The 19,014-nt window shown below is 35.5% G+C and overlaps 1 protein-coding gene across 1 annotated transcript in view; it reads right to left on the reverse strand.

The window, feature by feature from the left end:
* CFAP206 (cilia and flagella associated protein 206) overlaps nucleotides 1–18,655 on the reverse strand; it is a 59,762-nt gene extending 41,107 nt beyond the window's left edge. The window contains exons 1-5 of the mRNA XM_036769259.1: nucleotides 18,545–18,655; nucleotides 16,859–16,942; nucleotides 15,727–15,817; nucleotides 10,926–11,114; nucleotides 985–1,143 (exon numbers count right to left, since the gene is read on the reverse strand). Of these exons, the coding sequence (XP_036625154.1) occupies nucleotides 985–1,143; nucleotides 10,926–11,114; nucleotides 15,727–15,817; nucleotides 16,859–16,942; nucleotides 18,545–18,652 (631 nt within the window). The 5' untranslated portion in view covers nucleotides 18,653–18,655. The remainder of the gene's footprint in view (nucleotides 1–984; nucleotides 1,144–10,925; nucleotides 11,115–15,726; nucleotides 15,818–16,858; nucleotides 16,943–18,544) is intronic.
* Nucleotides 18,656–19,014: the final 359 nt, after the last annotated feature.

Here is a 19,014-nt window from a genome sequence, read left to right on the forward strand (position 1 = left end):
TAAATAGTTTGACCATTTACCTATTAAGGATAATACATGTTCTTATATATTTGAATCATTTCCCTAAATATCTTGGATATCAGACTTTTATTAGACAAGCTTGTCGTCAAGATGTTTCCCAATTAACTGCTCCTCTTCTCATTTTAGCTGCATTGGTTTTGTTTGTGCAATAGCTTTTCAATTTTATAAAATCAAAATTTTCCATGTTGTTCCCATGATCCACTCTATCCCTTGTTTGGCCAAGAGATATTCCTCTATCCATAACTGCAAAAGGTATTTCTTTATTTGCTCCTCCTTTGTTTTTGATGCAACCTTTTTTATATCCAGGTCACATATCCATTTCAAGCATGTTGTGGTGTTAGGTGTCACTCTAAAGCTAATTCTGCCAGACTGCTTTCTAACTCTCCCTGCAGTTTTTATCAAATAATGAGTCCTTAACCCAGTGAGGTTATTTGCTTTATCTATAATCAACCTCATTTACATATATAGTGTTAGTATGCTCACTGGGAAAATTTTAAATCAATCAATAAGCATTCAGTAATTGCCTACTACATTCCAGGCAATATATTGCTATGCTACATTTCTATTTCTCTATGCTACCAATGACCACTGCAAAAATCTTGTGAAATAACTTGAGAGAACATGCTGGAGAAAGAAACTAGCTTGTAAGCAAATTCAGCATTTTAAAAAGAAACTGGATCAATAATTGAGTCAGTAGGCATTAGCACAGTGTATCTAAACAGTGTATCTATAAAAATGACTAATTTACATTAATGAAGTAGGTTCTTTAAATGGCAAGTTCCTGGGAGATATTTGCCAGACACTTTGGGGTCCCAGATAAAAGGAGCTTTTACTATCCTAGCCATCCCATCATTTTAGCCCCTGGACAAGATAAACTTTAATCTTGCTTACAAAAATTCGCATAATCATGATATTTACATAAATCATGATAGACTTATGGAATTAGTTTAACCTTATACCTACGATCATCAATGCCTTCTCCTCCCTTTCCACAGTCTTTGTTGAATAACCGAATTCCAGTGACTATCATGGTGAGTTCTTTCAGCTGGCGCTCTTTGTCCTTCTTGGAAAGGGATAGAAAAGTACCAAGTTCAGATTGAGGGAAAACACTCTGTAGAGCAGCTGAAGAAAGAAAAAAAATACATAAAAATTCATATGGTAAAAAGAAATGGGAAAATGTGGATTTAAGACACACTCCAAATAAAATTACTTTTTTCCAGCTAAAAGGTGTTGAAAACAGTCACATAATATGAATAACAGTAGAATAATGAGTCTTTAAATAGTAAAATGATACATAATTTCCAGACAGATCATGGCTCATTAGACAATATTTACTATGTAACAGGCATGAATTGTACTATTTGCACTATTGAAAAATCAGTGGCAATAAATATCAATGTTGAAGGATTGTGGAAAGACAGGCGCACTGATGAGCTGGTGGTGATGTGAAATGGCCTAACCATTCTGGAAAGCAATTTGAAGTATTGCAGAAAAAGCGATGTAAATGTCTATATGCTCTAACACAGAGATCCCACTACAAGGCACAAATCACAAGGAGGTCAAAAACAGAAAGGTCCCATGCATACTAAAATGTTTGTAGTAACACTTTTTGTAGCAGTAAATATCTGGAGACAGCAGATACTTGTTGTACATAAATGTGATGGAATGTTATTGCATCACAAGAAATGGTTAATACGAAAAATATTGAGAAACAGAGGAAGACTTATAAGACTGGATACAAACAGAAATGAGGATAATGAGAAGAACATTGTACACAAGAACTACAACAACGTAAATGGGAACAATGGCAACAAAATGAGAATTATATAATCATAAAGGATCAAACGTGGCCCTAAAGGACAAAGGAGAAAGTACATCTCCATCCTTTCTTTGCACAGATGGGTGGACTAGGGATGTGGAATGCTGCATATATCATCTGATTCAGGTGATTTGTTAGTTTGGGGGGTGTGTGTGTATGTGTGTGTGTGTGTGTGTGTAAACAAAAGTGATATAAAAATAAAAGATGTAATTTTTTAAAAAAGAAAATCAATGGCACACCTTCCATCTCGCAGGAGAGACAGTAGACTAGAGTAGAATATGTCATACATTTTCAGACATAGCCAATGTATTGATTTTTTTTAATCTACTTATTTGTTAAATACTTAGAATGACAATTTTTGTAGAAACAAAATAGATGCCCATTGACTGGAAAATGACTAAACAAATTGTGTTACTAATAATGATGATGTAATAATGATGGTATGATGTAATAATGATGCTGTAATAATGATGGTATGATGTGATAATGACAATGTAACAATGATGGTATGATGTAATAATGATGGCATGATGTAATGATGATGTAATAATGATGGTATGATGTAATAATGATGGTATGATGTAATAATGATGATATAATAATGATGTTGAAAATAACAGCAATGATATAAACATTTATAGTGCTTACTATATGACAGGCCCTTAGAGGTTACTACCTCATTTAATCCTCACAACAAATCTGGGAGGAAGATGTTATTTTTATCCCCATTTTACAGTTGAGGAAATTAAGGCAAACAGAGATTAAGGGACTTGCCCAAGGTCTCATGGCTAGTAAGTGTCTGAAACAGGATTTGAATTCAGGTCTTCCTGACTCCAGGTCAAGTCTTCTATGCACTTTCCCATTTGGCTGCCTATTAATGTTATGGAATATTACTGTGCTATAAGAAATCAGCTGAAGGATACAGAGAAGGATGGGAGGGTACCGAGAAACAGGAAGAACCAGGAAATAATAACAACAAAAATCAACACTGAATGCTGTAACTATAATGACCAAGCACTTGTCTCCCAAGGAAAAAAAGTAAGGAAATTACCTACCTCATTCCCTTGCAGAAGTGGGGAGATATGAGAGTAAAACAATGTTGTTAATTTTACTGAATTACTTTTTTTCCTCCTTCTTTTTCATTCTTGGTTACAGAGGATGGCTAACTGAGTGGGTGACAGAGGAGGAACATATATTTTTAAGTGAAAATTTTTATATTTTATTTTTCCCCATTTACTTGTAAAAACAATTTTAAACTTTTGTTTTTTAAAATTTTGAGTTCCAAATTTTCTTCCTCTGCCCTGCATGAGAAGGCAAACAATTTGGTATACATTATATATGTGTACATGTACACATGTATATACATATTGCATGTAAACATGCAAAACACATTTCTATATTAGCCACATTGCAAAAGGAAACACAGACCAAAAAACCAAAACAAAACAAGGAAAATAAAGTTAAAAAAGTGTGCTTCAATCTGCATTCAGACTCCATCAGTTCTTTCACTAGAGGTGAAAGGGATAGCATTTTTCATCATGAGTCCTTCAGAATTGTCTTGCATCATTGTATTGCTGAGAAAAGCTAGGTCATTCACAGTTGATCATCATAACAATACTGCTGTTACTACGTGCAAAGTACTTCTGGTCACTTTGCATCAGCTCATGTAATCTTCCCAGATTTTTCTGAAAGCATCCTGCTCATCATTTCTTATAGCACAATAGTATTCCATCACAATCATATATACCACAATTTGTTCATCTATTTCTCAATTGATAGGAATCGATGATCCGACCTCTGCTTAAGAACCTTCGATGGTGCAGAACTCATTACACCCTGAAGCAGATAATTGTCCTCTTGGCCAAAATCTACCTACCCATTTTTTTCTGGTTCTGCCTACCAGTGCCAAGCAGAATAACCAAGAAAGACCTGAATTCAAATCCTGCTTTAGATACTTACTAGTAAGTGACCCTGGACAAGTCACTTATCCTCAGTTTCCTGGGGATAATGATAGCACCTACCTCAGAGATTGTTGTGAGAATCACAGAAGGTAACATAAAGGGCTTTGCAAACCTTAAAGTGCTATATAAATGCTAACTACTATTATTATCACATAGGACAGCCATTCAAACATGTTTGAAGACCATAATCATGCCTCCTGCCCCAAGTTTTCATTTCTCTAGCTTAAACATTCTTAGCTCCTTAAACCAGTCGTCTGATGGCAGTTTTGAGTCTCCTCACTTTACTCTTCTGGATGCACTTTAGCTTGTCAATGTTCCTCCTAAAATATGATGTCTAGAATAAAGTATATCAGATGTATTCTGCCTAGTGCAGTGGGAGAACAATCATCATTCTCCTTCTATATACTAACTATCCTTCTACCAACAGCACTGCAATCACTTTACTGCTTTGGCTGCCACATTGAACCCCTGTCTCCTAATGAGCCTTCTGTGCACTAAAATTCCTAGTTCTTTTCTAACACAGACTGGCCTATTATTGAGTCACATCTTGCCCAAGCTGTACAATGTATACTTGATTTTTAAAACCTAATTTTGGAATTTTACATGTATGCCTGTTAAATTTTATCTAAACTTATTTGGTCTATCATTTTAATTTTTTGAGGGTTTTTTGGGGACAAGGAGACCCCAATTTTGTCATCTAACATATCCACTATCCTTTGCAGATTTTTGCCATCTGCAAATCTGAAAAACATGCCAATTAGTCTTTATCTAAGACAATGAAAATGTTTAAAAGAGTTAGAGTCAAGCATAGAGTATGGAAGCACATGGACCAGGTGGATTTTGATCCACCAATTAACACTATTTAGATACAATTAGGCAATCATTTCTGAGTTCACCTATTACTTCAATAAGCTTATGACTTTTTTATTCATAAGAATTTCATAAGAAATTTTGTCAATTACATTGTTAAAATCCAGGCATACTATATTCCAGTGATGTGCCACTCTTGTAAATAAACTCATCACAAAAAAGAAATGAAGTTAATCTGTCACGTTTTATTCTTAATGAAACCATACTAGATTGTGGGAATCACTGCTTCCTTTCCTGAGTGTTTTCACATCATCTGTTTGAAAAATCTGTTAGAAACATTTTTTCTAGGAATTAACATTAAGCTCATTGGCTTATAACTTCTACCTCTGAAAACCAAGACAGTATTTGCTCATCTCTTATTCTCCATGATTCCGCAAAGATTACCTATATGTTAGTTCAGCAAAAAGGGTGTGAGGAAGTCATACAAAGAGTGAGGATACAGTATAATGAGTCTTTAAATATTAAAAATGGTACGTAGCTTCCAGACAGAACATGTCTCATTAGACAATATTTATTATGTTGCAGGAATTTTTTAAAAAAAAAATGGAAACAAAGTGGAGGCCCATTGACTGGAAAATGGCTAAACAAATTGTGGTACATGAATGTAATGTGATATTATCGTACTGTAAGAAGCAATGAATATGAAAACTACAGATAAGCATGAGAGCAGGACCAGGAAAATATATACACTGTCTAAAACAATGTAAATACCAACACCAAAAAAGTCAAAGGTGAATGCTATAGTTGTGATGATCAAGCTTTTCCCTGAAGGAAAAAATATATTTGAGGATTATCATATGGGTGATATCTTTCAATTTTCTCAGATGGAATTCATCCATGCCAAGTGACTTGAATTCATTTAAGGCAAGGAGGTACTCTTCGACTAACTTCTCATTTGTTTTGGCTTTAAATTCCCTCTTAATTTTAACTCTGTCATTTCCAGTCTGATTATCCTCCTTCTTGATAAAGAAGATTTTATATAAACAAGATATTTATTTTATTTTTCATTTGTGATCATTCATCTCATACACCCCAAGCAATAAACCACTTGCTCTTCTTGTCCTCAACATACCTCTCTCCCTTTATAGCCTTAGCCTTTTGCAAATTTAATCTTCCTTATATTGCGCATATAGATCCATGCCAATTTTTGTCTTCATCCTCATCTCTCATTTCCATCGTTTTTGACATGTCCTTTTAAAAATAAAAATCTAGCAGAGTAAGCTTTTCCCATAGACAAATTCATATTTTAGACACCCTTTTCATCACTTTCTCATCAGAATCACTGGTGGTTGCTAAAGAATTTCATTCTTCAGAGCTTCCTCTTGAGCTGACTCAAGTCTAAACAAGCTGAGAGGTTCAGGCCATGGAACAAAAAAATCTGAACTTTCTGAAATCCTATATCCCAACGTTTAGAGTTCACATCCATCTAAGTTTGCCTTTGTCCTCCTCATTGATCATGAATACTAACTTAGCCACTTTCTTCCAAGGATACATTCGTTTTCTTGTTGGAGGTCAAAATCATATCCAGAATATGACAGATTTCCCTGGTCATTTCTTACTTCTCTTTTTAAAAAATGAGTATTTGCAGTGTATGAAGTTTATCAGTTGTCCTACTCTTAAAAGAAAGAGTTTTACAGTAGGTCAATGAGGAAAACATCATCTGTTTCCCCTAGTTGGCCAGGCATGACCATGATCTGCATTTCAGTCATGAATCCCATTCTACTTAATCTGAGCCACATATAAGAACTGTTGGAATAGGAATTCCATATATCATAGTCCACACACTACATCTTACATGTCATATATGTTATGACAACTTTTTTTAATCTTCATACCATATCAGATACCCAAAGCCCCCTATAATCTAGCAATATTTTCTCTCTACTTTTCCAACCTCATCTCATATTACCTTCATACATATACTTTATGTTGTGAAAAAACTAGGCTACTTTCTGTCACCCAAGCAAAATCTGATTTCCTACTTCTATGCTCTTGATAATACTGTTTCTTATGCCTTAATGTGTTTCCCTCTCCTTCTTCACTTCCTTACCCACATCAGCCCAACTAAGATACTTTCTCTGGAAAGCTTTCCTTGATCTCCCTTATTATTTAATAACCTTTTCTACCTTAGAGTTCAACAGCATTTTGTTTTATAGCTCTTTATTCTACTTGCTATATGATATAATTTATTATAGTTATCTGTATGTATTTTATTACCCTATTAGACTAATAGCTCCATTCTGGCAGAAATTAACTTTATTTAACCTTGTATCTCTACTAATCACTAGCACGGTGCTTTGCATACTGTAGGTAGTTAATAAATGTTTGTTGAATTGAAATACGTGATCTAGATAAGCACAGAAAGGCTCATGATCAGAAGGCTGGCCACGAGGTGATTAATATTGTTTATTTTTGGCCACGGTCATCTAAAAAATGAACAAAAATAGCAAATATTCCTCATCTCTGTATAATCCTCTTTTTCGGTGATAGTGACAGAACAGCATCAAATGGAAGCAATAAAAATGACAGACAACCTCAAGATAATGCAAATATTAACTTATTCCTATGGTACTTCTAATGAACAATAATTTTTCCATGACCAATGAGTTATGCTACATACTACTATACTAGTATGTACTAGTTATACTACTACAAAAAGTGAACCATAATATTTATTCAAGCTATAATTTTTATTCAATTTATTCAAGCTATAAATGAAACCACAGGGTATAAAGTGATAGCTGCTAAATGAAAAAAAATTCTTCTTTGAGAAGCAAACAAAAGATTTAATGAAACTGATATCCTGGTACAAACAAAAGCAAGAAGAGGCACCCTACAGTTAATATGTTTTACAAATGACAGGCTACCATAAAGATAATTGTATCTTATCTGCTAATATTCATTGTAAAGGATGAAAAATTTAAGCAATCATATGAACAACTTTGCCCAGATCCTATAGGCTTAATCAACATATTCCCTGATGTTTGATGCAAGAATAAGGATTGTAAAAACAAACAGGTCAACACAACCTGCAATAAAATCTGGCTTGGGTTTAAGAGATGAAAGGGGCCAAAAGCTTGTAAACTACTCAGAAGTCTCATGCCCACACATCACTTCACATCCATCAAATTGGTAAAAATGATGAAAGACTGGAAACATCCGTGTTGGATAGACTGTGGGGAAGCAGGTACTCCTAAAATATTGTTTAAAAGGCTGTGAATAGACTCGATCATCCTGGAAAACAATTTGAAACTATGCTAGAAAAGTGAGTAAACTGATCATATCTTTTGACCCAGCAATCTCACTACTAAGCATATATCCCCAAGAAGTTCAACGACAAAACAAAACAAACAAACCAAAAAAGGTCACATTCATACCAAGGTTCCAGTGCAATACTTTTTTTTTTGGTAGTAGCAAAAAAATAGAAACAAAGTGGGTGCTTTTCAGTTAGAGAATGAATAGAGTGCGAGGCCTGGAGTCAGGAAGACCTGAATTCAAATCTTGTTTTAGACACTTGGTAGCTGTGTAATCCTGAGCAAGTCACTTAACCCAGTTTGCCTCAGTTTCCTCATCTGTAAAATGAGCTGGAGAAAATGTTGTTGAGTTGTTTCAGTAGTGTCTTCCTCTTTGTGACCCCATTTGGGGTTTTCTTCTCAGAGATACTAGCATGGTTTGCCATTACCTTCACCAGTTTATTTTACAGATGAGCAAAATGAGGCAAAGAGTGTTAAGTGACTTGCCCAGGGCCAGATTTGGACTCAGAAAGATGAGTCTTCCTGACTCCAGCCCAACACTCTATCCACTGTGCCACCTCGCTGCCCAGTATATGAACGTAATGGTATATTATTACTCTGTAAGAAATGATGAATAGGAAGACTTCAGGAAAAACATGGAAGACATGTATGAACTAATCCAAAAAAAGCAGAACCAGCAGGATAATATATACCATAGCTATAATAAAGAAAATGAAACAACACTAGAAGACAACAAAATTCAAATTAAGTGAAATAACCAACGATAACAGAATTCAAATTAAGTGAAATGACCAAGCTTGGTTCCAAAGTATAGATGATGCAATCCCATTTCACTCTTTTCAGGAAGGAAATAGGAGACTATTGGTATGAAATGTTGTGTGCATTGTCAGAAGAAATTACTACATCAATTGGTTTGGCTTAGGGGTTTTTCTTTGTTAGAAGAGAGAGGTCTATGAAAAGGAAGTGTTATTTAAAAAAAAAAAAACCAAGATGCCAATGCCACATTTAAATTACAGAGAGGATGGTGGGAGACTATTAAGGAGATCAATGAGCAGTATCAATCCAGAAAATAGTGAAAGGCAATTGAGGAGAAATAAGCCTCCAGAGTGATCGGAATGAGATCCAGTTAAGCCAGACAATCTTGAGAACATTTTTGTAGAAGAAGGCAGAACAAGAGGACAACAAATAGATGTGCAGTAGAATATGCCCACTGGTATTTTTATAGGGATATATTGTCTTTACTGGTGATAATGCAGCTTCTACATTTATGTTCTACAATCTCAGTATCTGATGTACTATGGGAAGAAGTATTAATGGCAAGTAAAGAGATTTAATCAGAAAGATACAGAAAAAACTTGGGCTTCAGGTGAAACAATTTTAAAGTTATTTAGGTGTTAATTCTCAAGACATCTCAAAGAGAAGATTCCAAAAGGATGGAAATGAGATGGTGCTTTAAAAGAATTAGCAGATCAAAACTGCCTTGAAGACTTTTCCCAGACAAGATATCACCTAGGCAAATCCTGAAATCACATAGGACACTATGACAGATGTGGTTGTGGAAATAATTGTTCAATGATACAATGCATATTTATTATCACATTACATATATGTTCATCAGGTGATATAATGGAAGAAGTCCTGTGTGAGATCTGAACAAATTCATTCCCTATTAATCGCAAATTTCTCCAAAAGGAACTATTCACACATATTGCATCAAGTCCTGGAACAACAATAAGGCATCCTTAGCAAAATCCAGAGTAACGTGAAAGAAATTTATATAACTATCCACACTAGAAAAACAAAGTTGATTTATAAGAAACAAAACAAAAGCTAACAAAAATAACCTTCTTATGTCACCCAGATTGTGGAATAAAGCTAGAAGATAATCCATGGAGTTCATCCACCAAATCCACCAATGTGTGCATGTGTGTGTGTGTGTGTGTGTGTCTGTCTGTCTGTCTGTCTGTCTGTCTGTATGTACACATACATCATAGTCAGATGCTTTGGAAAGACAGTGTGTTAGGCCCAGAATTAAGTAGCTTTAGCTAATTGGGAAGGATCACATTTGAAAAATGATCCTGAACCATTCTTTTCCATAAAGACCTTTCTCTCTAACTTCAGTATTCTTTTGGTGATGCTGAATAGTTGTGAATCTTGGAATTAAAACTCCAAACACCTAAAAGAGCAATGGAAAGATGCACTGTAAACATAAACAGGCTGCCATGTTATCGATGAAGTGGAGTAAAAGATTACTGAAGCCTTATCTGCTCAGAAAGGGAGACTGCCTGGTCATGTGATAGTAATGAGATGACAGATGGACATAACCTAAGCAGTACATTGAAATATTAAAAGAATATTCACATGAAGATATTAAGAGAACAAAAGGAAGGCCTTCAACATATTGGGTAGAACCTCTATGGACAATTCACAGGAAAACAAGAATAAGATAACCATCTAAGACAGAAGATCATGGAAAGGTTTCAATTTGTAGTGAGGGAGGAAATACTTTGTAGCAAAGTGGGTACTTCAATGAAACCATGGAACCAGTAAAATAAGAAAACAAAATTTACTCCATATATTATAAATTTAACTAAATGGAAGGGGAGGAAGGGACACATTTCTTGGCAATATACTACTCAGGATACTACTGTTTTCCTCACCCCATTTGAGGTAACAAGACAACTCTTACCCATCCACATTAACTCTGTGTCTAGCTCTCCTCTACCATGATGTAACAAGTGCCCAAGCATCTATGACTCTAACAAAATGAACAATGACAACATTTTACTTCCTAGAGATGATTCTTTAGGGTTAGAATTGGTATTCCCTGAAAGAGCAGTAAGAGATGAGGTGTCATTTCCCGTTGACTTACTATTTCTTTTATCGATAAAGAAGAGAATTAAATCCCTAAGACTGCAATTAAGCACTTATTATAGAGACAAGATTATCTTACTCCCCTCACCCCCCACACCAAAGAAGGTAAAAGATATATTAATTGACCTGTAGCTTCTCTGACCACTTTGATGTCAGTAGGGGATCCAAGACCAGAACGTAGTAGTACATAGCTGACAATCTTCCGGTAGAGGCTCTCTAATTCTTCTCGAGTACGGGCCCTATTATCGGTGATTTCTCTGCTAACAATGCTTAATCTGGATTCCAGGACTCGGTGATGTTCATCAAGAAATTCTCCTGGAAAAGGACAAAAAACCCATCTTTCATGTGACTAATATTTTAGTTCCTGTTCTCACACAAAAAGGTATTTCTGGGGGGGAAATTGGCATGGGATGGCATTTTTACTTCATGATTAACATCATGTTTTCTTAATCCTTATCACTTAAAATAAAACAAACCATAGGGTCAAGGTGAAGTCACTACCAGATTATTCTTCACTGATTATTCTTAACTGATGTATTTTGGCAAGATAATAATGATTCACATTTGTATAACATTTTATGACTTGCAGAAGACTTTCCTTATAGTACCCTCCATTAAGTAGGTAATTGTTATTCTGTTGAGTAGAGTGTTATTATTCACATTTTACAAGTAAGGAAACTGAGGTACAGTGAGGTTAAGTAATTTGCTCAAGGTCACATGGCTAACAGGCATCAGAGTTGAGTGTTAAACACAGGTCTTCTGACTCCAATTTCAGGGCTTATTGCACTACAATATGGTGGATGCCCACATAAGAGACTCAAAACTCAAATAACATAAGAATTATAAAATGACAATGAAACTTCTAATAAAAAGACAATCTCTATGGAATACCATTAAAAATACAATATCACATCATTCTACTTTTGTCATTTACCCAGGCCAGGAAATGTATGTGGCAAGAAACTCAAACTGTGGAATGACCAATGGTGCCACCTCAATAATTAATAGTACTTATTATCATAAATCAATCAAAGATCATGGAAATATGGGATCTTGGAGCTAAAAGAGACTTTAGAGGTCATGTGGTTTAACTCCTTAAGCACTGAGATCTTGAGATTATAAGATTGTAACAGTGGTGTGCCGGTAAATGTTTTAACAACTAGCTCTCTGGGGAAAAAAATGTACTCATGATACACTTTTAAATTTAATCTGCGTTATTAACATTTTCTCTATCACTTTATTAAGTCTAGGCAATCAGCAAAATAATAAATCAAGCTCTATTTGTAGCATTTGCCAATTTCTAAAATATGAATATTCACACTGAAAATTTAACAATCAGCTCTTGCAGGTATGAGCCAGCTCCAGCACACCCTAGATCTATAACTTGACGGTACCTCAGAGGCAATCTAATTCAAATCCTCCTATCTTATAGATGAGGGAACTGAGGCCCAGGAAGTTTGCAATTCTCTTATTTTACAGATGAGAAAACAAAGGAGAAGAGACTGATTTGTTCAAGGACACACAGGATTGATTCTCACTCAAGTACTTTTCTCATAAAACCATGATGCCCCCAAATCAAGCATTCAGTCCCCTACACTGTCGTTATGATAGCAATTATTAACACAACAGAAGCAGCAATGGTGTGTAGTGCAGGACTCAGAGTCATAAAAACCTGGATTCAAGTCCTACTGTTGGTATATAATGGCTAAGTGGCCCTAGGCCTGTCAACCCCAGGCAATTATCCAAGTTTTTAAGTTGCAGAACAGGTGTTAGTCTGCTTTAGCCAATGGGGTTTTCGTGTGAGGATTTCTCTTCACCATTAAAATCACAGTCTGATTCTGCACCCTCCCCACCCGAATGTTAACATCCAATTTCATATTATACTTCATGTCAGTCTTGCTACAAAAATAACTGGTTCTTTGGCTATTCTAAACAGTACCACCTCACAAATTTAAAGAAACATCTCATTTGTAACCAGATTTATTCCATGATCACTTTTCTGCCTTAAGTCTTCATCTTCATTTTGCTCTATAATAGTTAGTTATAGCATTTAAATGATAAAGTCATTGGAAAATAATCCAAATGAGGAATATATTAAAATAATATAAATTAATTAACAAAATTAATACAAACCTGAGAATCACAGAATGCTAGAGCTGGAAGGAACCTTAGAGATAATTTCCTCCAAAATCTTCATCTTATAAATGAGTTCATGAGACTAACTCCCAGTCTAAGTACTTCCCATTAAACCAATCATTGCCTCTCCAAACATTTCCTTTATAAACCAGTGCTCTTTCCACTAAACCATATTTTAATCACAACTTCCACTGTTGGGACAATTTTCATTTGTAAAGAATATTTTCTACTTTGGTGAAGTGACATTGGTCTTTCAAAATAAAAGCCCACAAGATAACAGAATATTTTAAATTAAAGCAAAAGTGAAAACTTTATGATAATGGCATTCCCATTTAATAATGCACCATGTGTAGCACTGATTTTTAATACTCAGAGCGGTATCTGATGCTTCCTTTTTCCAAACTGGAAGATGTATATAGAAGACCAAATAATTTTTTTATTTAAAGCTGTTACATAGCAAAAAAAAAAATATGGTATTTTTACCACCATTATCTAAGGAAGTATAAGTATTTAAGGAAATGATAACTTGGATACGAGCGGGTACAGTGAAAAGTACTTGGATACATCTCATTAATTTGTAGTTTGTGTCTCCCAAGTAGGAAGGATACCACATCTACATGCATGAGTGAGCCAAGAGAGGTATAAGAAAGAAGGCAAAGGACTGCAGCATTTGGTTCCAGTAAGAATGAAGGATGAGAATAATTTTTCTGTGATCTGCAAAAAGTATGTTCTGCTTGAGTTTCTGCCATATATGTATGGGTAAAATGCTAGGTCCTTTGTGCTCTGGAGGAGAAAGAGACTAAAAGGAAGCATTTCTACTTTCCATATTATAAGAGAGAATTATGTTCCTTAAAAGAATTGAAATAATGGTTCAAGGGGAAAAAAAAATGAAGAAAAAAGATTCAAAGAAATTGAAGGGAATTCTCACCAGGAAGGTGGAGGGCAGAAAAATGGGACACAGAAAAGAAAAACAGACCACTGAACATTTCAAGAAATCTAATAGGTGTGGGGTGCTTCCTTGGAGAGAGAAGCTGTTGTATGTGGTTTGTCCTTTGTTCTCAAAGAGGACCACGTCGTCAGGAAAGCGATGACATGACTTACAATTAAATTGGATTTGAGGGAGGGAGGGCTGTGCAAGATAGGGAAAACAAGGCTAGACAATCGTTCCTATGGCTCAATTGATGAAGTGCTGAGCCTGGAATAAAAAAGATCCGAGTTCAAATCTGACTTTAGATACTTACTAGCTGTGAAACCCTGGGAAAGTCATTTAATTTCCCTCTGGCTTAGTTTCCTCATGTATAAAAAGGGGATAATAATAGTACCAACCATCCAAGTGTTATGAGGATCAAATTAGATACTATTTGCAAAGCACTTAGCATAGGACCTGACACACAGTAGGTACTTATTAATGCTTATCTGCTTTCTTTCCTTTCTTCCTTCCTTCCTTCCTTCCTTCCTTCCTTCCTTCCTTCCTTCCTTCCTTCCTTCCTTCCTTCCTTCCTGTAGCACCCATGCAATACTCACAGTGCCTAAGTGGCTATGAATATGCTGGTGTAGTTCTGAATCGCAAAATACAACAGACTTTCTTCATCGAAGGCAGAACCAAAACATTTATTCAAACATCAGAAAGCCAAATCCCAACACCAGAGAGCCAAATCCATCATAGCAACAAAGAATCCATACACATTATCAATGTAGGGGTCACCCATATCCCCAAGCCTTCCCTCTGTTAGGGCCTTGGCACAAATGAACACCCTCAATCAAAAGCACTCCCTCTCTCACTCACTCTGCTGCTGCTCTTTCTCTCTCTCTCTCTCTCTCTCTCTCTCTCTCTCTCTCTCTCTCTCTCTCTCTCTCTCTCTCTCTCTCTCTCCCCCCCAGCTCTGACTGCTCTGTTTCACTTCCTCTCAGCTCTGCTCCACCCATTCAGCAAGCTCCTCCCACCACAGGCTCCATGTGTCTCAGATTTCCATGTGACTTAGACAGGTTACATGGGCCTATTAATGGAAGGGTATTGTTAATGTATTGCATGTATTATTGTAATAATGTATACATTAACAATATACTTCCCTCTCTCCTTCCTTCCTTTGAAAAAATCTAAAGGTTTTTAGCGGTCTGTGAGCTTAATATGAGTTAACAAATGACACGGCAGCAAACAAGCTAATGCTATCCTAGGTTACATCACGAAGGGAGGAATAATGTGGAGAACAATGGAGGTAATTATTCTGCTGTCCTCTGTAATGCTCATGTCATACTTGTGTTCATTGCTGGGCATCCCATTTGGGGAAGGCCAGATGAGCTAGAATTCATTCAGAAGAGGATGACCTAGGTGGTGAAGGGGCTGGAGACCATGCCATATGAGGATTAGTTAAGGGAATTGGGGACGTTTAGCCTGCAGAAGAATTTTTTTGGGGGGAAGCCTCCAAGTATTTAAAGGGCCAACATCAAGAAGAGTGGTTATATTTGCTCAGCTTGACCCCAGAGGGAAGAATTAATTGCTTCTGGTGGAAGGTGCACAGAAGCATATTTAAGATAGATGTAAGGAAAAGCTTCTTCACAAAACTAGAAAGGGCTGGTGCAAGCCGGTAGTGGGTTCACCTTTATCGGAGGTCTTTTAGCAGAATCTGAACAACTACTTTGGAGGAATCCTGTAGAAAGCGCTTTTGGTCAGGTACAAGGTTGAATATGATGATACTTGAAATACCTTCCAACTCTTAGATTCTATAATTCTGTGTTATTATAATATATAGTTTAACAGAATATTATTAAAGGTGGGTATCAGATATATTACCTCGATTTGTGTAATTCATATCAAAGTAAACTTGCATCTTAATTGTGTCCAGGGATGGATTTTTTTTGTCCAATAGCCTGTTAACACATATCTAGGAAGGAAAAAAAAATTGCATGAGTGTCTTTGAAGTACAGTTTCTGAAACATATATGATTCTTCTCTAAATAGTAAAGCTCACAACTTCACATTTTGTCTTTCTAGATTAAATTGTATGCTAACACAAAGGAAAATAAGAAATGACTATTATTGGTGAGCAATGAAATACTTCACTAGTTTATGTGTCCATATTTTTACATTAGGTTAAAGTTTTCCCATACAACCCAGTTGAGTGGACAACCTAACTCAGAGAAGTCTCCCATGATGTCTTGACTGACTTCTCCATTGAACTCTTGTGTAACTGATCAGCTACCATCACAACCATTTTTCCAGTCCATAGCATATGAGAAACTACTTTTCGATAGAGAGAAATCAGACCTGGGGTATGCTATGAGATCTTGTGATTTCTATAGCCCAATCATCTTAGCAACAAAATTTCCAGATCTCTACCTTAATGCCTGTTCCTTGACTTTAACACCTTCTCTGCACACATGTGCTTCAGGCAGAGTGCATATATTCAGCCCTCTTCTGGTACCTTTGGTTTGAAAGAAAGTGGAGGAAAATCTTCTCCTATCTGTGTAAAACCTAGACAACTTTTCTCCACAGGTTTGTGACTGGCTACTTTTCACCCATCCCACGAAAGTGAGACTCAGAATTATAATACCTTAGAAGCACAGGTGAGACACCTAATCTGTTTTTACAAAATGATTAACAGTTAACATGGGAGAAGTCAAAGATTTCTTGATGCTTGATTTCTTCAGCTTCCAAAGTTGGTTTGCCCTTCATTTCTAAATTGTGATGATTGTTTTATTGTGATTTCAGCTTTTTGTCTTAGAAAACAAGCTTGAATCATAAAATTGAATTGATTAGAATAATAGCAGATCATAATGCAATTTAATATATTAAATATTTTATGAATGTTAAGATATATTAATGTTATGCTATTAAGTTGATATTAAAATAATAGTAAAACATTTCTATAAGGTAAGACAGAATTAGAATATGACCCCAAACTTAAGGACTTAAGTCATAATCACCTTAACAAGTTTCTGAACGTCAGATTTTGTGAGGTTCCGATCCATGTTGAAGCCATTGCTTGGATCCAAAACAACAGCTTTCACCTACAGGATAGCAAAAAAGCCTTTATTGAATGGCATGATTATGATGAAATTTGCTTATTATGTTTCTTGAGAGACTGGGCTTTGTCATTCACACATCACCTATTAAAGTCCTACTACATGCAATGTACTGAAAGTTAAGGGGGAGAAATGCAGACAAATGAGACATGGACCCTGCTCTTAAAGAATGTGAAATCTAGTTGAGATAGATAAGACCTGTACACACACACACACACACACACACACACACAAATATATATATGTATGTATATATATACATATAATACAAGTAAGAAAATAATAAGTCTATAAGGGGGTCATAAGGTACAATGAGATCAGATAAGGGAGAAATCATTTCCAACAAGGAAAATCAGGGATAACATCATAGTGGCATTTGAGTGAAACTCTGAGAAATGGGGAGGATAACAACAAGCATTACACAGTAGGGAGACATCAAGAACAAAGACACACTCTGTAGACTTTGCCACCAGGCCTGATTTGCCTTCTCCCTCTGTTCATACAGCCTCTTATTCCCAATGGTGAGTTCCTCCTGGAGGCTCCACTTGAGTAGGTACCCAGATTAGCTATCCTTCATTCTTCAAATTTAGTCACAATTCCACCCCCACTCCCACACCCTTTACCCTTAATCTTCCCCTGCCTTTTGGCTCCCTTGAATGTGAGCTCCTCGACATCAGGCAATGTCTTTTTGCCAATATTTGTATCACTAGTGCTTAGCATAATGCTCGACACATAGTAAGTGTTAAATAAATGCTTATTGACTTAATAAATTCTTATCAAATATATTAAGGGAACAAGAAGGAGTAATCCAGTAATCCAGTGCTGGAGTGTAAGAGAGTAGTGTGAGATAAGGCTGAAAAGTAGGTTTTGTACTAAGTTGTAAAGTACCTTGAATACCAGGGTATGAATTTGGTCTTTATTCTTGTTATACTATTTGACTCTTTATGAGTAGAGGCTAATTATTCAGTTGGTATATTATTCAGAACTATGGCTTCTGCTACCTATGTTTATACTACCATAAGGTAGATAGTAGAGATAAAAATAAAATCCGATAGTTTGTTTATCTTTAAATTAATAATGACTCAGGAAAGTTGGGTGAGGAAAGGGTGAAATTCATGTCTAAAACTACGATTGAGGGTCATTTGTATATTTCATTTATTCATGCTTTTATTATTCATAGATAACTGGAACATGAACACTGAATCAATGAACATTTTCAAAAAGTGATTAAAGTTTCTTGTAAAAGAACACAACCTAGTCAATCAACAATCATTTATTTATCACTTGTTATGTGTCAGACACTGTTCTAAGCACTGGGAAAATAAAGACAGACCAAAAACAGTCCCTGCAACAATTAGATGGCAATCCAAATTCATAAAATCTTTTTTAAAAAATCAGTTTGTAAATATTTATATACCTTCAAGATGTTTCTTTCTTTCATATCCCACCTCTATACCCCCACTGTTTAATATACTTTCAACTGAACAAGATCTAGGAACATATAGCACACAGTTTGAAAGGGTAATTGAATACAATTATTAAAACAGAATAAAATACTTATACTAAAAATGTTCATTTTATTCCTACCATAAAAGCCACAAGAGTTTCAGAAACAGTTTCTCCATAGTGCGCACATTCTTGTCCTATTTCTCGAATAATATTCTTTATAACACATTCAGCTTGACTGTAAGCCATTCTGGTAAAATAAAACAATTATAATTTTAAATTTTATATTTAAAAATTTTTTCATCTTCAGTTTTCTCTCCATTATAGTATTTTAAAAGAACAGCATCAATGATATACTCTCCATCTTCACTAGCTTTTAATAGTTTTATCGATGAGGAAACCTCATTTACAGAAATTTGGACCATAAAGGACAAAATCTTTCTTCCTATTGCTTAAATGATAGGTGATCATCACAAAATTCTTTTGAAGCATGTTACTGTATTTCTTATGCAATAAATACATATGATAATTGACATAAAAGCATGCAATCTATGGAGGAGTCGCTGGGAAACTAAAGTAACTTGTGTAAAAGAAACAGATACTTTCTGAAA

Source organism: Trichosurus vulpecula, chromosome 7 (genome assembly GCF_011100635.1).
Source record: "Trichosurus vulpecula isolate mTriVul1 chromosome 7, mTriVul1.pri, whole genome shotgun sequence".
Lineage (NCBI taxonomy): Eukaryota > Metazoa > Chordata > Mammalia > Diprotodontia > Phalangeridae > Trichosurus > Trichosurus vulpecula.